The 21,751-nt window shown below is 37.1% G+C and overlaps 1 protein-coding gene across 3 annotated transcripts in view; it reads left to right on the top strand.

Annotated features, from left to right (window-relative positions):
• Positions 1-17,697, top strand: part of SHOC2 (SHOC2 leucine rich repeat scaffold protein) — a 67,265-nt gene extending 49,568 nt beyond the window's left edge. For all 3 annotated transcript variants that reach the window (XM_075757924.1, XM_075757923.1, XM_075757925.1), the window contains exons 4-9: positions 5,476-5,606; positions 9,196-9,384; positions 10,974-11,096; positions 13,200-13,337; positions 13,502-13,619; positions 15,082-17,697. In XM_075757924.1, the coding sequence (XP_075614039.1) occupies positions 5,476-5,606; positions 9,196-9,384; positions 10,974-11,096; positions 13,200-13,337; positions 13,502-13,619; positions 15,082-15,290 (908 nt within the window). In that variant the 3' untranslated portion in view covers positions 15,291-17,697. The remainder of the gene's footprint in view (positions 1-5,475; positions 5,607-9,195; positions 9,385-10,973; positions 11,097-13,199; positions 13,338-13,501; positions 13,620-15,081) is intronic.
• The last annotated feature ends 4,054 nt before the right edge of the window (positions 17,698-21,751 follow it).

Genomic DNA, 21,751 nt, shown 5'->3' with positions numbered 1-21,751 from the left:
TGTGAAACTGTTCAACAATTGTCATGGAGAATGGCTGACATCTGGAAAAACTAATGCATCCTAAGTACAAAGTGTGATACAGGCATCTTCTGACTCTTTTAGGCTAGGAGCACTCTTGAAACATTTGAATGCAGTGTTTAATCTCTAGCCATAGCTGGCCATCTCTAGCTTGTCTAGTCTCTCCTATACAGTTTTCAACTCTAAGGCCCTTAGGTCCCACCTGCTTTGTAACATACACATTGAACCTCTTTTGGCTTTTTCTTCCATCTTGTCACCTTTGTTATTCTCACTACAAGGTTAATGCAATGTGGTGTATTAAGCTTAATTCATCTATGGTTTTTTTAAGTCACATCAAGTTTGAATTTTTTTTTTTAAACTTTTTTATTCATTTTGGATGTACCTCTTGATTTCTATTTGTTAAAAATGACATCTGGTACTTTTTGTATGCAAACCAGCAATTTATCTTTCTTAGAAGAAGATCCCTTAGTAAATCAAGAGAACTGTACTCTATGAAATGTGTGGTAATATAAAATGTGTTCTTTAATAGGTGGCTACTCATTGTGTGCAAAGTTCAGTCAAATCAAAATCTAAAAATATTTGTAGAGGTCAGACCGTCAGAAATACTTCATAGTGCCATGATGTTTGTAGCAAGTTGTTGCAATTATCTATTGTGTGTTGAGGTTCATGTATACTTTTGATTACAATCTCATGGGTTTTTGATGTGCACAGCTCTTGTAAGTCCAATTTGTGTGTTAAACATTATCTGCGGAAGAGTTTCTCTAGTGAAGAAATTTTAAATTGATCTGATGCTTCTGCTTTATTTAGGAGAAAGCAACTGATCCTGATAGCAAACTAGCTTCATGAACTAAGTTATATGAAACAGACTAATTATTCCATCTTTTAGTAATGATGCAGTAATATTTCTCACTAAGTAATGACCCTTCATCTAAGGACAGGGAATTTAAAGGATTATTTAAAGTAAGGGAGGGAAAGCAAGAAGTGTGATAAGTCTCAGAAGAAGTGAACATTTGTCACTCCTTTTAGAAAGCACTGATAGGACTTTGAATTAGGAATTTGGATGTCTTTCTATTATTCAACATATCAAATCCTGTTTCTCCTGATTTTGAATTACTCAAGAAAGAGATGTATTGTTCCTTCCTACTTGGAGAACCACTTCAGATGGTCTTTCTAAAAAGTGTGATTTTTGTAAGCATGGTTTTCTGCTTTATTTCCAGTCTTCGCTTCATTTTGGGAGTAGCAAGTACCTATTTTTTCTTTGACTAATATTTTTGAGGTACCTTTAATAAAGAATTTAATTTAAACCATCTATTTTGAGTCCCTTTTATTGTAACAGAGTTTAATTTAATGTTTCTGGATTTGCATGCTTCCAAGTAATTTTTAATTATTTTCTGTGTAAATTAAACATCTAACCCTGAGAGAGACATGCAGTCACTCCAGTGATGATGTTACGAATTCTGCATGTACATTGCTTCAAACCTGAGAGCTGGGCAACGTAGAGCACACTGGTGGGCGTTAGTATGATTTGCTGGTGAGAAAATGAACCTGAAACAAGGTGACTGTGTGAAGTCTGATTCCCAAGAGCGACTGTTCATGCCAGAAGTTGAACTGAATCAATTTTGCATTGACTTTCTTAGGTCTGGCTTAAGTTTAGGGTTTAGTCAGGCTTCAGTATTGTTTTAGAAGTACTAACACACAGGGCAGTTGAGTTTACAAGGGTTTTTGTAATGGGCTCCCAAGAAAACAAGTTGGAAGGGGTTTTGCTTGTTGTTTTGCCTGCTAGTATCTGCTCGTCAGTTGTGGTTATCAAACTGTCATGTTCATGAGCATCTAGTGCTGTATTTTCTAAGTAACTCTACCTGCGAGGGGCTGTTTTAGAAGAACCGCTGAGGTATGGTTTCAGTACAGAAAAGTACAACCGCAAATGATCCTGATGACTGAGTTGATCGTGACCAGTTGTTACCTTCCTCGCCTTATTTCTTAGACTTAACCACATCAGCGGTGTACCTATTATGGTACCATCTCAGAAACCAGTAACTGAACTGGAGAAGATGGAGATGGGTGCACACACTGTAAAGTGACTCAGAATATGAGTATCAGCTGGGCAAACCTGAACTCAGGGAGTTGTAAGTGGGATCATTTTTGTTTGTGCAATGCACAAGTTCTGCTGTTTAGCAACTGTTAACAATTCCTGTTATAAACCAGAGTTGGTCACTTGGTGGTCAGAGCCAGTGAGGTGGCCTGAGAATGTTAGCCAGCTGCCCAGCGGCTGGCCCCATGGACCATGGAAGAAAATATTAACATCATTGTACTGGCCACTAAATCCGACCCTCCTAATTTTAAAGCAATGCCCAGAGTTTTAAAAGACAAACCCAGTAAGCAGCGGGAAGAGCTATAAGGATCACCCTATTTTGTGAAGAGGAGACCAAGATCTGGCTTCTCCAGCATGTGAAGATAAAACCTAATAAGGCTTTTTCACTGTGATACATTCACAATGAAGTGTGAATATGAACTGTGATGAGGATGAAAAGATATGAGTCTTGTTGACACGAGACTAAATGGCAATAAATTGGCTATAAATAAATACTGGCTTGAAATGAGAAGGTGGCCCATACGCCTGCATCAGCTGGGTGCAGGACAGCCTTTCCAGGAGCAGTGGGAGAGGTGCTGCTGGTGAAGCTCCAGCTGAAATGATGCTGCTTTTACGGCAGTTCTCAGGAATAACTCTATTTAGTGCTGTGGTATGTAAAAGCACTCTCAGGGAATGTGGTATATGCAGGATGTGTCTTCTATTATGCCTTTGCATGCCTTCCCCATGGAGGAGAAAGATAACTAGTAGAGAAACAGTGATAAAGTTCTATTGAAAAATGCTGCTTATGATAAGAAAAAATTACTGGGAGCTGCTATTTATGCCTCCTTTCTGATAATGCCATGAGGATAGCCAACGTGTGTCATTCGCTCCTGGAAAATTATGGTACAGTTTGACTCTCTCTAATGGCTGCCTTGTTTCGTTTTTCTGAAATGCCATGTTGCTGGTAGGAAGAGAGCCATATACATACAACCTGTGCTCACAATCTGGGAATTGGCATAGTAGCGTTGTATTGCTAAGCAACAGTTGGCATCATGCTGTCTGCTAGAGCCGTTCCCCGTTTGTCCTCTTTGCCTGAAAAATCCAGATCAGCATCTAGCTCAAGGTTTAAGTAGTGAAAAAGAACAGGAGATTGATACCTTATTTTGTGTAAAGTGTGTCATTCGTTTTGTTTGTAAAGCATTAAATAACAATTCAGAGAAACACAATTGGGATATGCTTTGTTCATCCCTAGAATGGCAAATCCTAACAATCTTGGTGCCTTGCAATAGGATGGCTATCGTGTGAAGTGAGGCCAGTTTCCTATACGGCCAGCAATGCCACATCTTGCCAAATATAACTTGAAATAGCTACATGATGTACCAATGTGCATCTTTACACTAGTGGATTGTAGGTTCAAAAGAGGTCTTAAATCCTATAGTGCACATATGCACTAAAGACAATAATTAACCTCAAAAGATGAAAGTTTGTGCACTGGCGAGGAATATTGATAGCCCTCGATTTTAAATGCTTTCTTTGCTGCTTCTGCAAATGCTAAATGTATACTTGCTCAGAAAGAAAGCATTTAAAAAGTATAAATAAAAATCCCAATGGGAGATGCTACTAGTTAAGCAGCTCCGAGTGACTACCTCTTGTTTTAACTTTTGTTTCGTTTTTGACAATACTAAGTGAAATTTGTTGCTAAGCTTGTTAGCTAAATATCAGATATGCACTGAAAATTCATCCTCTTTTCTTTCTTGATTTTAAAGACCTGGATAATTTTTTTCTATGTAAGTTTCTCTGTGAGGTGGTTTGGTTTGGTTTTTTTGGGGGGATGTGTGTGTGTGTGTTGGGTTTTTTTTTTTACTTTCACTGCTCTCGTGTATCTCCATTTTAGTAACTACAGTGAATCATACAGCATTCCCAATTTCTAGTTTTTATTAGCTACATTCCCAGCTACTCGGTGATGTAGGATCATTCTTACAGTATATTTTGACCAAGTTCTTACAATTTATTTTGACCAAGTTCAAGAAAGAGGTATTTTGCCACTTGCTTTGTTGAGACTATTCCTCTGGCTAGCAGATCCTGTTGTAGCATTTGTATTAATTTTCATTCTCCGTTTCTTTTTATTTTGTTTCATCCTTTGCTTCCAAGCATGTTTCATACACTACATTTGTTTCTTCCTTTGCTGTGTTCCAGTAACCTTTGTATAAGTAGGTATGCATAGACATTAATATAACCTTCATTTAATGAGTAGTTATACGTATTACGCTCCCTTCATCTTTTTAAATTATTTCTGGTTATTCTTGCTGCCGTTTGTTAAATCTGACATTTCTTTTCTAATATGTCTTTCTGGTAGTTCAATTTGCAGAACAAATGTCTTGTGCCATGAGTGGCTGTAAAAATGAGTGTAAAATAGCAGATGTTTTGCAAGGAACTGATTGATTGTGTGAATCTGTTCACAAGCTCCACTGGTGCAATGTACGCATGTGCACAGACGCGTTTGCTGATCATAGGGATGAGTCAGACGCTTTTCTTCGTACTATTTGCCAGTTGACTTTTCAGTGAAGTTCAAGGTCTTACTACATGTCGGAGAGCCCCAGCACTGTATAGTTCAAAGACATCCTTAAGCAGTTGATTTTGGTCTTGAGTACTTGTTAGATGGTGAAGGTTGGAGCTAAAGGGAGCTTCAGATGGGAAATTTTCAAGTTGCAAGCTTCTCAAGAATTTCTTTCCTGATAGAAATACATATCAACCAGGACTGTTGGCTTGGCAATATTCAGTAAGATTTTTACATGCACTGTTGTCCACATTTTTGTGGACTTCCTCCAGACTTTTCCTTCAATATCATCCAGAAAAGTTGGAAGCTTGCTTTTTTTCCCCTATCACTGTTTAAGGACTTTGTTGCTTTTGGAGTGTGGTAACGGATGGTGGCTTTTTTTCCCTGTAGAGGAAATTGTTTCGCCAGGACTTGAGCTGTGTGATGTATGCCCAAGTTCTGGTAACATGTGTCATGGCGTTAATGATGCTATCTGCAATTTTAAAAAAGTCATTTTGGGGACATCTGGTAAATGATAGAGTTGTTTGTTGGTAGAAAGGTCAGGATAGAAGGACTGCTACAATAGGACATAGGCCTTGCTTGCTTACGGTATCATGCAGAACTTTAGAAGAATATGTAAAATGGACAGTGTACTTCTACTGAATGGTCGACGTCAGCATTGGAAAGCACTGTAATTGGTGAATCTCCTGTTTTGGGATGATAGCTCCATTTCCTGGCATGAAAAGTTTGAAGTGTAGAGTGTGAGACAACAGAAGAATCAGAAGTCAAACCTTGTTCTATGCCTTTGCATTAATCTAACGATATATTAATAACTGTTTCTTACCTGTAGGAAATCTGTCCAGTCTAAGTCGTCTTGGCCTGAGGTACAATAGGCTGTCAGCAATTCCGAAGTCTTTAGCAAAATGCAGTGAACTTGATGAACTGAACCTGGAGAACAACAACATTTCTACTTTACCAGAGGTGAGAATTAGAGGGAGTGGATTTGGGAGGGAATGTTGTTGTTTTGTAGAGCGATTGGAACATATGAAATTACTTCATCTTGCATCACAGCTCTGAGGAACACCCTTTGTTTTAATCTACATGTGTGTGAAATATTGCAATTCTGTACATATCAGGTGTGTCTAACTAGTATAAAAGAACTGATGTCATACAACTTCAGTCAAAAGCGGGACCAATTCATGTGATTGTGTTTGTTGTCCTGTCTCTTTAGAAAATCTTAAATAAGGAGTCCAGGTTCCCACCATTCAAGCTACATAAGAGCTTCTCAGTGTTTCTGTTTCATGGAGGTAGGGAAGAAGTAGAAAAATGAAAAATGGGATATCTCTTACCCATCTAATTGACGCAAGAATGACCTTTAAGTGAGTGGGTAAAGCTTGTCACAGCTACTTGGCCTCCACATTCTTGTTTTAACGTGGAAAAGTGTGCTGTTGACACCAATGAGTTGTCATCTGGTAACTCCTTGACACACCTTCTGTCAGTTATGGAAAATAAAAATTTGCATAATTTTCCAATATCCAGTGACTGACTGAGGATCCTGAGAGAAGGAGGAAGAGAAATCCCTTTTCTTGCTTTTCAGAGTTGCTGCACTTGATTGCCTTACCTTGATCTCTCTTGCTTAAAGCTTAGTGCAGGACCACGTAAAATGTCCATAGTTAGAAGTTCTGGAGCCACCTTGTCAGTCTCATCAAGTAACGCGTTCCCTGAACAGAATGCTTTGCTACCTCTGGGGTGGAGAAGCAGAAAGTCCTAGTAACTCACGCATCTGTATGTTCTTCTGTACTTCTTCCCTGGAGTTCTCTGAAAGGTGCCTCTGTGGAGCCCAGTTTCACCATCCTGGATAGCTGCAGTAGTTAATTACTTTTTAAATACAGCTTTGATGTCTGCAGACTTTGAAATTATTTCAACTGTTGGCTATACCTTTCATCCTGATTTTCCTTTTCTTAGTTTCTTGAGACTGATTTATCAAGGTAGCAGAGTGTGAGATGCTCGGGTGCGTACTGCATACTTCTGGTGCTAGTAAACAGCTAGAGAAAATGTTTGATTTGAAGCATTAGTGCCTGGGCAGAATTGCTCAGATGACAGAAAAATATCTGATGTTACTGATTCTTATTTTGGACATTTCTTCTATCGCTTTAGAACTGTTTGGAGAAGAAGGCTTCAGGACACAACATAGAGTTTTATTCTGTTCTGTTTTAATGACGGTCCAAACCGCTTTCCTAAGTTGTTAAAAAAAGAATAATTTAAAATATATTAGTATAAAAGAATTCCAAATGTATCCAAAGAGTTATATAGGAAACTAAACATAGAAGAAAAAAAAGAAGAAAAAACCACAATGCATTTGGAGTTAGGCAAAGCATTCATAGTAACAAAGTGCAGTAAGTAACTACTGTCCTTCAGATAAATTTCTAAACTTGGCAATGATAGACTGAAAACAGAGAAATTAATAAATGTTTGGGTAAAACTATCATTTAAGAAAATGCTGCTGACTGAAAGCCACCAGGCTGCTTTTAAGATGAGAGCTAAGCTAGCCCACCCCACCCAAACATATTATAAAAGCAACTACGGTATAATTACAAAAAGCTAATGTGAGGGATTATTACTTGCTTTAAAATATGTTCAGTCATAAAACAAAACTCTTTGCAACTGTGCTGCCTTCTTCACGTATATTTGCCAACAGTATGTTAACACTTAAGCTGCTACCTTGCAGAAATTTATAGTTTATACTGTAATCTGTTTAAAGTAAAACATTCTGTGCTATAAAACAAAGAACAGTATTTGTAGAAGAAACTTCTGAATTTCAAAGCATAGCTGAAGCTGCTGACACAATGCCTAATAAATATTTTATCTTAAAAGGATGGGCTGGGAGAAGGCAGCACTGTCACAGCTCTCATAGATATAAGAGCATTGTTCTCTTTGTACTGCCAAAGCTCTCTTGCTTCCCTTCAAATGTGTTTAATTACTCTAGGCTATTAGAGTGTGTTAGCTAACATATTTTTAATATTTTTTTTGTATGGAAGCAGACTTCAAAAATGGCTTTTTGAAATGCCAAGATCCATTTGAAGCAATAAAAGTGTGTTTGTAACAGAGCTCAGGGACTGCCTAACCTTAGGACAAAGAATATCCGTTAATTAAAGTATAGCTAGAAGCAGTATTTCCTAAGCAAAGATTATACTAGTTAATAATTAGGTTAGATTAATACCGATTTGAAGATCCATTATTTTATTTTCAGGGGGAAAATTGCTTCACTGATATTTGCCAAGATGTCCCCAGAACTGTATTTCAGTGCTTAAAGTTTTAGCCATGACATGTAGAAAAGTTCCTTTTTAATCCTGTTTTATTTACAATAATGGTAATAAACTATTTAGAAAAGTAGCCAAAGCTTTCCTGGTGAAAGAGCAGAGTAATGTTCTTAAAGCTTTTACAGTGAGTGCAGCACTGAAATTGCAATCCAGAAGTACTGACATTAGGAATATAGTTGGAATCATTATCTTCTTACCGCTCATTCCTGATTGGAGATGTTGCATTATTTATGGTATGTAATGCCACGCATAAATCTCCAATTTCTGTAATACTTAAGCAAATAGGGCTGAATTCAAGTTGGCATAGTAATAAGCAAAGGTGACACTTCAGCAGTAATTTAGATCTCATTATTCATCCCCACAGTTCCAGCAACGTGCTGGGCACGTAACTAACAGATAAACACCGAGATCCGTGCTGCTGAGATTGTAGAACCTAATTAGATTGCAAAGTGAAATGAGACTTTGGATTCAATGGGCAACCATTGCTATCCAGTTTAACTCCAGGCTTCTTGATTTTTATTTCTTAAGGGGGGGGGGGGGGAAGTGGAATATTAACTATTTCGGAATATTTTGAAAAGAGGACAAAAAATGGGACTTCCAAAACCTTGCCTTCCCACTCTTTTTCTCTGTCCTGCCTGGTTATCTGAAATTGTTACAGCCTAAAAGGAAGCTTCACCTTATGGATTTTTATTATATTAACAAAACTTTGTATTGGAAGTATCAAACCCCAGTTTGAAAAAATGGTGCATGCAGTTGATAGTTCTTTGGGCTCCACTCTCAAATGTGAGCAGGCGTCCAAATTGGTTGAGCTGCAGTTGGGTGGCGTTGGCCAAAGCCGGGACCGCTCTGCAGGATGGACATGCTGCTGACTGCGCCTGCCAGCCGCTGCCCCTGCGCTCTTCAGAGTTGCCCAAGCCATAGCAATGTGTTGTTAAAAAAATACCTTTTGGAGGAGAAAAGTGTGACAAAACTTCGTAAATTTCTGCTTTTAAGTATGATATGTTTGGGGTGTTTTGTATCTGGTAGGATGTAAGGAGAAAGGGGGAAATAAGGTAAAGGCTGACGCCTGTGAGCAGAGATTGTTGCCGATGGAAGTTTTATCAAATTTAACACTGGTTTGTGTGTTGCAACACTTATTCAGGGGATGGACTTGAGGGGTGTAAAACATTTCTAATTAGACCCATGAGGGAAAGGAGATGTATTCAAATAAATCTGTCCTAAGTTCCTGGGTGGTTTTCTTCTCTCTACAGGGTCTTTTATCCAGCCTTGTCAAACTGACTAGTTTAACACTGGCCAGGAACTGCTTCCAGTCCTATCCCGTGGGTGGCCCGTCCCAGTTCTCCACAATCTACTCTCTCAATATGGAGCACAACCGCATCAATAAAATCCCCTTTGGAATTTTCTCTAGAGCTAAAGTATTAAGTAAGCTGAACATGAAGGTGAGGCACAGAAACATGCTACTGTGTGTAAAATCAATGAGGAGCACTGTTTGCTGCTCCATGAATTCTGGCAAACTTAATGATATAAGGCATGAATTTATCACGCTGAAGCGGATGCTGCTGCTCTTACATACAGAAACAATTCTGTATTAGTTTAAAAATGTACTATCAAGATGTTATTGGGTTGTCTTTATTTTTGTTAGTTAAACTTTTATCACATTTGCTCGAGTTTGAACAATGAAAACAAGAAAGTTGGTTGCAAAGTTCTCGAGTTTTCAAATGAGACATGAGCAGGTAGAGTACCTTATTTCTTCCCCCCTCTACTGTTACACTTTAGATTAAAAACAAAATTATGTAGAAAATCTTTTTTTTAATATATTCTTTCAAAATTTAAGTTTGGAGACTTTTGGCAGTAGTTCTAGAGCACACAGAAAAAGAGCCTTTATGTCTGTGCTATGTACACTTAGCATGAAGAGAACTAGGGAAGAGAGGTGACATTTTTCTATGACTGGGTTTGTTTCAAGTTCTTAAATTATTTAAAAAAAATGTTTAGGCAATAGCTATGCTCAGCCACTGTTTTAGAATATCTTTTGGCACAAATGGTTTCTCAATTTGCATTAAGACCATTTTTTATCACGTACCCATTTGTAACTTTGCATGTTTACCAGGACTTTGTATGACTTGTGGGGATTATTTTTTTTTTTTTGTGGGTTGGTTGGTTTGTTTGTTTTTGGGTTTTTTAGGCTTTTTTACATTTTTGCAGTGTCTGGGCTAGATCAAATTTTGTAGCAACATTTTGAGCAGTAAAATGTTCAGATTAATTTCAGCTGCTGTTACTCTGAGCCATTAAGGTATATTTACTTTGTGGTATGTTTGGTGGTTTGGTTTTTTTCCCCCCTTTTTCTGGTTTGTGTTTGGTTTTGGGGGTTTTTTTTTTGGTTTGTTTTCTCCTCCCCTAAACCATGTGTACCTGTTGTTTTCAGACTTTGAGCTATGAAGCATTTCTGTCTGTTCCCTGTGTCCCAGCTAAGCCAAGAAGCCAGAATCTTGAGTAATGGCTTTGCTTATGTTGTTTTATAACTACGTCACCTTTTTTACTGGTTGGGAGAGGAGAGGTTGGAGCTTTTTGTTTTGTATTTTCTTTTTTGTAGCAAACTCCATATATTTTTAGAATTCCAGTGTGGCTGATTGCACCTTTGTAAGCTATGGTGATTTTTTTTTTTTGTTTTGTTTTTTTTTTTTGTTCTTCCTGCCCTCCTCCATTGTATTAAGTGAAGAAAGGACAAAAAATGTTTTAACTACGGCGACGTATGAAATCTTAAGAATTAAGGACTTCTAATTTTTCCACTTCAGTTCATATTAGTAACACAGAGTCAATTCTGTAACTCTAGGTTGGGGCTGCTTATTATGCTTTGGGGAATTTAAAAAAAAAAAAAAAAATTTGGCCAGTTATCAACATTTTATTCTTCTGATTTAATTATCTACTATTTTGTTATGAAGTATTTTGTAAGCAGTTTGTTTAATCTCTCAGATGCCTTGCCAACTTCTTGCAAGTGCAGACCCTAAATGTTTGATATGTTAAATCACAGGACAATCAGCTGACCTCTCTTCCCTTGGACTTCGGGACTTGGACTAGTATGGTAGAACTGAACTTAGCGACTAATCAGCTCACAAAAATCCCTGAGGATGTATCTGGCCTTGTTTCTCTTGAGGTGAGAAGAGTATAAATGAACTAAGTGAATCCCTACAAACAGGCATTCTCTACTTCAGGTTTAAGTAATATTACTTTTGGGTTGAATAAAGCCAAATAAATATGTGTGTGTATGCTATTTAAATAGATGTGTTGCATCTGTTCATGCTTGTTTTCAACAGCTTTTTAAATGTTGTTCTTTAGGCTCCAGATGAGTGTCTGTTAACTACATATATATTTTTAACTGTGTAGAAAGAAAATTTTTCTCAACAGAAAGTTACAGTTGTAAATGAAATGGCACCAAACTCAGTTCAATTCCTGGAGAGACCAGCATGGAAACAGCAAGGATCAGAAAAATGTAATGAGAATGGTCTACAGCCAGAGATGAATTGAATGAATGTAGCACTGTAAATGTCGCAGGCAGCCTGGTGGGAGTTCTCAGCCTTTGAGGGGGAAGAACTTACAGGTTGAAACCATGAACTAAACCTTTGTGTCCCCTAGCCCTGTTTCCCAGGAAGGTACCATCAGCAGAGATAAATGTAATTGCCCTGGAGGGACATAAAGATAGAGGTGCTTGTTCTGGCAGTTGAGGGGACTTCGTAGCCTTTGTGAGTTGCTGGGAAAAATCTGTTAAAGTACAGCAGCAAATTGCATATTTGAAATTGCAGATTTCCAGTGTGACCGCTGCTCTCAGTAATTAATAATACCTGTAGTTTGGGGCAAAAATGATATGGCAGAGTAATAGCTATTTAGTGGCCCTGTCCCCTTTAAGTTAAGGCTGTGAACGATGTGATTGGGAAGTTAGTAACCTCTAACAACTGGACTTGCAGCCGAAGCTGAAGAGCTGCATGGTCTCAGCTGCATGGTCGGCAGACCCATTAGCACTATTTTTCTCTATAATTAAAGAATCAAATACAAAGAACTATTTGGGTGGTGTTTACACAAAAGTGAAGGTTCCCACAGCAGTGCTAAGTCAGCTGTGTTGCATGTAGGTAATATTTTCTGTTCCTGCCTTTATTTCTTGATATGTGATTAAAACATTACTATTCTCGTTGTTCTGTGTATATCGTAGCGCATAAAGGAAGATCACCAAAATACTGCTTGTGCTAATGCTCAGATGTTGACTTTTATTCATTTTGATTTTCACTTTGATTTTTAGCTTTATTTTCTATTCTATTCCTGCCTTCACTGTCTCCACGTACGTGAAGCTGGTGAGAGCTGGCAGTGGTAGAAGCCAGGCATTTGCAGCCTTGGCTGGCTTAGCGGGGCACTGTGCGTGCTCTTTCACATCCTTTGTGTTTCAACGTGCCTTGTTAAATAACTAGATAATAGAATTGTTTAATCCGTAATTAATTACCTTACTGCTCACTGTGTTGTTATGAGGCTTGATTACTTCTAAGGACTGTCAGACTTCTCCGCAGGAAAAATAGTATACTAGTGTAATGCCTGTTAACTTGCTTGTGGTATTAATATCTGTTAAATGATGCTGCAAATAAGAATACTTTTCTTGAAGCTTGGATATTTATAATTCAACTTAGAAAGGAGGAGAAAAACAAGAGGATAAGACTCTAGTAGGGGTGGGTGTGTGACAAGAGACCATGTTGAAAAGCCAGTGTATATCTCTGCAGGGTTCTGCTTAGGTGTTCTGATCTGCATGTTTACTTTGTGCTGCTCGTAACCAAAGGGACACAGGGAGAAAAGAAAGGATTAAGCTCTTTAAAGAGGACTTGGCAAGCACAGCAAATAATGTAAAACATGGTTATGAGGTAGCTGTAAGGAAGGATAACAAAATGATAAGGAAGTCCAGGAAGAAATTGTTTTTCTTTGGTCATTTGAAGAAATGAGGTGTTCTTTGTGTTTGTTCTGCATTTATTATTATGTAAAATAATATTTGAAAAAAATTCTGTCATAAATCTATGTATTTGCATCATTAAAGACTTTAAAGAAGTGGTGTTAATCACTGATTTTTTTTTTTTTTTTTAAATCTTTTCAGTTTGCTTCCATAATTTGAATGTAGGCTAATCTTGGACTTCATTATTTGGAAATATAAGAAGATCCTGTCTTAATTGTTATTTACTAATTGTGTAGCTGAAATTCTGTGTATTTGGTTTTGGGTTTTTTTTAGGTTCTTATATTGTCAAACAATCTACTAAAGAAACTTCCCCATGGAATTGGAAATCTACGGAAACTCCGAGAGCTAGATCTAGAGGAAAACAAACTGGAATCCTTGCCAAATGAAATAGCTTACCTCAAGGATCTGCAGGTGAAACAATAATGAGAGATCTGAAATGTTGTTGAAGGGTAGAAATTTTTTTGTTCAAATGTTGGAGAGTAGAATCCATCAATTTATCATCTATATATCTTGTTACTTGCTGTCATTCAAAGCAGATATCATTAATTTTAAAAAATACGTTTTTTTTCCCTTAGAAATTGGTTCTGACTAATAATCAGTTGACCACCCTTCCCAGAGGTATCGGTCACCTTACCAATTTGACGCACCTTGGGCTTGGAGAGAATCTTCTCACACACCTTCCTGAGGAAATTGGTAAGATCCCTTTTTCTGGATTTATGCAGTTTGCCTGAGCCAAAGCAGTCACTGACACAGAAGATAAGCATCTACTGTGCTTATAAGTAGAGGCCACAATATTCATGTGAAACTTCGAGATATATGCAACCTGATGTGAGCATGCGCCACAGGAACAGCACTATAGGGTATGATCTTTATCTTGCTGAAGTGAAACAAGTGGTCTAGAGCTTTTCAGTTCTTCTGAAGAAAGCTGCCCAGTGCACACTAACCTGGAATAGTGAGATTCCTGTTCTCTCCAAATTCTTCTGCAAGTTGTGTGTTATCAGTCACTCAAATTCATAAACCTATTCTTGGAGAGAGGTCTGTGTCAGAAAGGAAATTCACTGGTGGTTAGAAACAATGATGTGCAGATGGAGAAGGCTGGGACATGGTCTGTCTCTCCCAGCATCTTTAGTGAAGAGCTGTTGCAGCTTCTGCTCATCTTGTATGTGCCTCAGTGTGAGAAGGGCCTAAAACACTCTAAATCTGGAGCTTTGTAATTTAGTTCATATGTTAGTGGAGAGAGTTTGGATGCTATGGAAATGAGCTGTGGAATTGGAAGTAAGTAAGTAAACTTGAAATACTATTGTAGGAGTACAATTTGGTTAAGCTGGTTGTCTTAACAGATGAGAGAATAGCTAACTATTTTTAGATGTGACTGCTTCATCTAAAGTTAACAGCTATTTCCCATTATTACTTAGCCTTTCCTTTTTTGCTGGTTTTCCATCCCTTGAGTCCTGGCTACTGCTCTTTCTTGTGAAAGATGAAATAGTCTTTTAGGTTTAATGGATTAATTTTGATGTTTGATTGCTGTGGAGAAGTGGAAGTCTTAAGAAAGAAAAAATAACCTGTTTTCCATCTTCTGGTTAATCTATACTGCAGTATCTGTAGTAGAGGCAGGTTGTAAAATTTGAATTCAGGAGGAATTTTTCACACAGGTTTGTTCCATTTAATAAATTCACTGCTGTGCAGAGGTCTCTCCGTCTTTCCTCCTGTGGTGCATTACAGTTACAGCTTCAGGTCTTTAATGTATGGGTTCTAATTAAATAAAAGGTATGGCATAGATATTTTTATAGAGATAATACATACTGTATGGTATAAATATTTTCTAGGCCCTTCTAACTAGATAGCTATTCAATGTTGCCTGCAATTGCAAAGCCCTTGCCTGAACAGTTATGGTGAAGTCCCTCTCAGTTCTCTTATTCTGTGTATTCTCAATTCAGTTGTTATCGAAAGGAGATGTAGTAGTGGATATTTTTACAGGGAAACTAAAGCAAATTGGTTCTTGCTCAGGTTCCGGTGCTTGAGAATAGATAAAATGAGTCACTGACTCTAGATTCTACAGTGGAAAGAATCTTGAAGTGGAGTTAGAGCTTCTGTCTAAAAGTTATAAACTGCATGAATCAAAAAATACTACTTTGTGTTATTTTATTTTAATCAGGTACACTGGAGAACCTGGAAGAACTGTATTTGAATGACAACCCCAATCTACACAGCCTTCCCTTTGAGCTGGCTCTTTGCAGCAAACTGTCAATAATGAGTATTGAGAACTGCCCGCTCAGCCACCTTCCACCTCAGATTGTTGCAGGAGGACCCTCCTTCATCATTCAGTTCCTAAAAATGCAGGGACCATATCGTGCCATGGTCTGATGCTAATCGGATTGTCCAATACACTGTACAAAATACAAACTGCATTAATGTTGTAATTGTCTGTATATGTATATATAATATAATATATGTGGTTTATATTATATTATATATATATATAAAATATATAAATAATATAAAAAGGCAAATTTAAGACTGCATTATGTGTTTCTGCTAATAGAGGAATCATAGCCATTTAGAATTTTTTTTTATTCTGTAAAAATGCTTGTCTAAGTTTTCTTTGCTGAATTTGATGGACGTTGTCTGAATAATCTGGAAATGCCAGTTCATTTAAAGCAATTGCCAATGAACTCAAAGTTTAAATTTAAGGGACAAAAATAGTTTTGCTTAGATTTACTTTCAGTTAAGAGAAATGTATAACCTTTATATAATGAACTTTTCTGTTTTCCTCCCTCCTTTTTATTTTTTTTTGTGTCAAAACCTGAAAGGGTCATGTGTCCTGAGGTTGGGATTTTCTTTTAACTTATTTTGAGATTTGAAGCAAATGGTGTTTTTATATTGTTTACAGTCAGAGTAAATCACTGGATTTTGTTTTATTCTGATTTGCTCTGTTTTAATCAATCATATCTAGAGTTTATATGCCTCTGCTGATGAATTTTTATCAACCGGTTTGTATACTAAAAACTTATACTCATCAGAACAACTGGCAGGTGAAAAGGATGCAGTCAAAACAAAAGAAAAAGAAAAGAGAAAAAAAAAAAAGCTTGAATTCCTTTAAGTCTTGCTTCCCTGAGTTATCAGTTGCAGGCATAACATATCTGAACTGAGCCTTTTGCGGTTGGTCTTTTCTAGCACAAGTAAACCTTTTCAGATTGGTAAAACGTTGAGTATACTCAGTGAAGAGCGGTTTTCATTTTGTGAAGTAACAAGTCCATGAGGTCTAACAGTACAGTTAAGTGGCAAGGAAATAATATATATGTACATTTTTATTACAATGTTGAGTCATAAACTACAACAGGCAATTTTAAGGATTCCTTATAGTCCTTGTACAATAAATGAATGTGTCTTACTTTTAAACACTGCAATATATGTAAGTTTTAAGGTTGGTTAACAATGTACTATGGTTTTATATCTTGACTTGCCTTGTACCTCCTTCCATTATGGAACTTCTGTGTCCAAGCACAATATCTTCACACTGTGCTGTTTTGCTGCTGAACTAAATGCACTTTTCCCCACAGCTGGGGCACTTGCTTCAAAAAATTCAGTTCAGTATCTTGATTATTCTTTTTTAACTTCATCCTATCTGTTTCAGTATTAAACCGATCGATTAAAAAAGAGGCACCTTTTTCATTTGTGCATAGATGTTGGTAGCTCAAGGAGAAACACTGTAAGTAGTGGACGTTGAGTTTTATCATGACTTTCCTGGTTGTTTAAAAGGCAGAAGATCAGAAGATGCTTCAGGGAGATTTACGCTATTGCTGCACTTGCAGGGCCAGTTGTCCTTTTTCAGGAGGGTAGGAACTCAAGGCGGTTGCATTCCACGGTTACTCAAGAACTGTCCAGTTTATACTCATTGGAATTGCTGCTGGGGTAGTATGACTTAGAGGACTGTACCTTTTGAACCAAATCAAATCAACCTATTTCACATGCAGAACTTTGGGGAATATTATTTCTGGCTTTCAGGCATGCTTACTTAGATGTATTGCCTTGGTCTTTTTGCATTCTGTTTTCTCGTACGTCTTTTCGTTAACAAGGAGTAAGTTTAAATGGAAGGCAGGTGGAGATATAAAACCTTAGAGGGCTTAAACATGCTGTAAAACTATTGTAGATGTCACTGGATTTTACTAAGTAATGTTCTGTTCTTTCTCACACACTCTGTTCCCCCCCCCCCCTTTTTTTTTTTAAATCTACTGTAGCTTTTCAGTTTATACTTTAGTTTGTGAAAGGCTAGTTCCTTACAGTTCTGCCTGAAGTTAATCTTTCTTGGCATTAAGCTGTTAAAATATGAAGATGCTGAAATGCTTAGTATCAAGACTGTAATCTAACTTCTGAATATATTGCTAAATCCATATTTGTGCCCTCAGGTCAATAGGGGAAACTGGTTTGATTAATATGGTTCCTTAAAACAAATGTGGTGACCCCTTGTGTTATCAAGCATCTTGGTCTCATTCCCTGTCTGCTCCTCGATCCCACTTTTATAAGCGTTGATGGGATTGAATTTGTTTAGTTTGTAAATATGTTGATTATTCACCTTGTTAAGGTACATGGTTAATGACTGTATGATTGGAGCTGACCCTCTCTCCCATAAATTTTTGTGGAGAAGTTGGCTACAAAAATAGTGCTTGTTACACTCGCTTAAAAACAAACTATTCTTTTCATTACACTTACAGGAATAAATAAAGCTATGTTTTAATTCATTACTATATTAAAAACAGGATATTTTTTCAAACTATCTTTGTACTAGTATGGTTGTTGCAACGCTAGATAATCCTGAGCCCTGTTCTAGGAGTTTAATTTTATACATTCTGAGGTGCACGCTTATTTTTTCAGTGTCTCAGGAGACATTTGAATAAAAGCAATGTGAGAGAAGTTCTGGTACAGGAGAAATTAACTCAGAAGAATTTGAAAAGTTATTTAAAATTATCCGAAAGTTTAAGTATTAAATGTGTGGCATGGCTTGGGAATAGATACATATAAATCCATATAAGTACATACATGGATTTATATCCAAGTCTATGCACAGATCCATATAAATCCAGCTCTTTTGATGATTCAAAACAGTCTTACCTCCTGACATAACAGACTTTTGTGTTTCCAAGGTTGCTGGATTGCAGTTTCTAATTTGTATTTAATCCTGATGACATTCAGTTGGACACACGTGCTGGCCTTATACATGTTAAAGAACTTTTTTTGGCCTATCAGTTAAAGTATGAATGCAAAGAACTTCATCCTAACAAGTGTACGTAGACATCCATACATATATGTATATGTGTATCTATATATGTGTGAAAGCATAGACAAGGTGGAGAAATTCTTTACGGCATCTTTGAAAACGAGATGGAGAAACAGGTGATTCCCAGATACTTGGATTAAATCTTTATCCCCCTTGCCATACTGGGGGAAATAATTTAGAAGGGTTATTGAAAAGTGTGACAATCTTTACTTGGGGTGAAAATCATGACCTTGATTGCTTGCCCATAGACAAAATATCAATTTTGTATGTGTCTTGTGCCTATGTACATAAGAAGATGTACATATATATGTACATGCCCCATAAAGACACTATCCTGAATCATGCCTTGATTTAACAAGCTAAATTACTGTACTATAGACTATATAGTATTATGGAAGTCTGGTAAGGTGTAAAGCAGATTAGGGATTTGTTAAATAGTGAAAAGAAGGAATAATTGCTGTTGTGACTTATGTTGGTCACATTGCATTTAAATTTACTAAACAGAAAGTTGTTTGGTAATTCTTTGCAAAAATTATTTCTTTTGGTATAAACCCATTAATGTTCTGTCTCTGGCTGTCCCATATTTAGGTTTGCTGCCAAAGTTGTCTAGTATAAATGCAGTGGAAATGCTGCATGTAAAGTTGGGTCACACAGTTGTGTAATTGGCACTTTTCTGTTTGCCAGATGCTATTGGAAACTGAAATTCATACACCCTTTTTCAAAAGGGATTTGGGTTGTAGAAGATTTGCTTCAGTGCCTCTCTTGGATTTAAGGTTTTCCCTGCAGTTTTGTCCATCTCTTGCTAATGTGTGAGAAAGTGCATGTTCAGACTTTTTGAAGGCCGTGTTTGCTCATGTACATGATTTAGTAAATTAGTACTCAAACTGTCTAGCTGGTTAGCGCTTTAACCCATTGTGTCACCTGGAGTTCAAGTATCATCTTTAATCCTGGGAGTTTGAAAAATACCTTTTATTTAACAATTAGAAAACTTTGAGAGGTTATTTTTACTTTTCTCCCCCCCCCTTTTTTCTTTTTTTTTTTCTTTAAAAAAAAAAAACAAAACCCAAATAAATTAAGTTTCTGAATCAGTACAAACCCATATCAGGGAAGTCTTCATATCTGGATGCAACTAACAATTTTCATGTAGTCAGTATCACACCTTGGTTGTATCAAATTGGCATGCTAGAATAGCTTCTAATTAGAAATGTGCAGTTGGCAGTAATTTGCACAACACAGACTTCAAGGCACAGTAAGGACAATTGCAAACAAATGATAGTATCTACACATGGTTTTTGGTTTTACGTTAGCAAAGATCAGAAAATTATGTTTATTATTCTGATGTTTAGGTCTTAACCAGGACTGCACAGGACTTTTGCTGTGGAAAAATACCAGACCACACTAATTTTGTGGTTAAAAGCTAAACAAGAGTGTAAACAGTCTACAAAAATGTACTTTTAATCTGAATTATTGTAATGTTGATTGTTATGTCTATATAAAAGATTGCCTTGCTTTTTTATAAGAGTCATTCTGTATCAATGCATTCATTATAAATAGTATATTTGTAAATAAGCTGCCACTGAGTCTTTTGCAACTTTTCTAGTATTTCTAGTCTAACATTAACTTGGATGTAAGTTGTACTGCAGTGCCCCAAATTCTTAAGAACTGCTTTCTCATTATATACTCATCACTCTAAAAAGATTTTTTTGTTTTCAAGTAAAATGTAGGTTTTCATGTATAGCACTTAAAGGAAATGTCAAAAATTCTATGACAGTAAGTGCTTTACTTGGTCACGTAGATTGGACACCTTTTTAAAGCAAATGTTGGTAAGATCTTTTACTTTCATTTTGTTACAGTACAGTAGGGCATATAGTAAAAAACCCAAACAACTCAACCCTTTCTCTGAAAGAGAAAATAAATCTTGGATTTTAGTGCAAAATGCATTTCAACAGCAACAAAATTAAAGTAGGCGTACAGTTCTGGTGCCTGTAAGACAGACGCCTGCATTTAAACATCCAGTTTAATGAAAGACAGTATTGCCGAGCTGACTCTGAACTGTTGTATTTTAACTCTGTAAAGCTCATTACGATAGCCACTATTTCAAGAAGGTCATGCTTATATCATGTCCTACAAACAAGAAACTGCTAATATCCTTTGAAATCAGAATAGCAAGGCCTCCGCAGTTGATACAATGACGACAAGGAGGGCACCAATTGCTTTAAAAACTGGAACAGGTTCTCATAGCGTGCAGCAGTCGCATTTGCAATAATCAGTACCTCTGTCCTGACATCAGATCACTGCTGACTGAAATCAGTAGAGGGTCTGATCAAACTGCCTACGGGTCTGTCTGTGAGTCGATCCCTGTTCCTGTAAGCGATCCAGCAATCTGAACACACACAGCTAAGGAGTTGGCCGGCCTCACCACGAGAGTGATGTTGGACGACGTACCATCCATCCCTCCCCTGTCCGACAGGGCTGAGTGGCAGATGTACGGAACACGACAGGGACATGCCGTTCCGCTGGCATACTGCTCCAGACCTCACCAACCAGTGTTTGAGGGGCTTGCGAAAAGGGAAGCAGCATCTGCATCGCTGCATTTAGTAGCCCCTTGATAGATTAGGCAAATTCACAGAAGAAAGTGCTTTCTTTTTTTCTTTTTTAAATTCTAAATCTATTTGTATTTCTGGCCTCTGCAACATCCTGTGTCTAATAATTCTACAATATAATTATGTGCTGGGTGAAAAAGTACTTCCTTTTGTTGGTTTCAAACCACACCACCTTATTTCATTTGGTGACTCCTAGTTCTTATATTCTGAGAAATTTATGAACAGTCATTTTCCTGTTCATCTGCTTTTTACTACTCATGAGGATTTTTTTTCATAAACGTCAGTGTTTTTTCTCCAAGTCAGATTTCTATTTTTTTAGCTTCTCTTCAAACAAACCTTCTTCCATTCTGTGATAATTCTTGCTGCCTTTCTCCATAGTTTTCTAGTCCCAGCTCTGATTATTTTTTCCTAATTCATGGCCTTTAGCAAGCTATTTTATTCTTTATGTATTTCTAGTTTGTGAAATAAAAGTACAGCTCTGTTACAAAAATTAAAGTTGAGCAGGTGATAAAAGTTTAGTGCTAAACTCCAGTGGAGAATAATCCCACTAGGCAACGATCAGATTGGGGCTTAGACTTCAGATGCAAGCCACCCACTGCAGTACTGAATTGTTTCCTCTGATTAGCTATAACTGACTTTTGTTATCTCTTGCAACGAGGTATGAGAAAGAATATTAAATTTTACATAAGTATGCTGATTTAAATAATACCAGGATTTAAAATACTCTGTTCATGCTAGTAAGAGTGCATCGTTTTGGAAGCTGTGACTTCCAAGTATTTCAGCTGGCCTTTTTAAGCTGTCGAAGCTCAACACTTTCTGAAAATATTGGGAAATTTCTAGTGTTGTTTCTTTGGAAGAGAATTGGAGATTGACAGTGCGCTCCTTGAAGCCTTTGCAGAAAGCTATGTAAGAAATTCCCATAGTTTTTTTGGGTTGTTTTTATTTTT

Source organism: Balearica regulorum, chromosome 7 (genome assembly GCF_011004875.1).
Source record: "Balearica regulorum gibbericeps isolate bBalReg1 chromosome 7, bBalReg1.pri, whole genome shotgun sequence".
Classification (NCBI taxonomy): Eukaryota; Metazoa; Chordata; class Aves; order Gruiformes; family Gruidae; genus Balearica; species Balearica regulorum.
The sequence above is the reverse complement of the archived record's forward strand: the minus strand, read 5'-3'. Positions and strand labels throughout refer to the sequence as shown.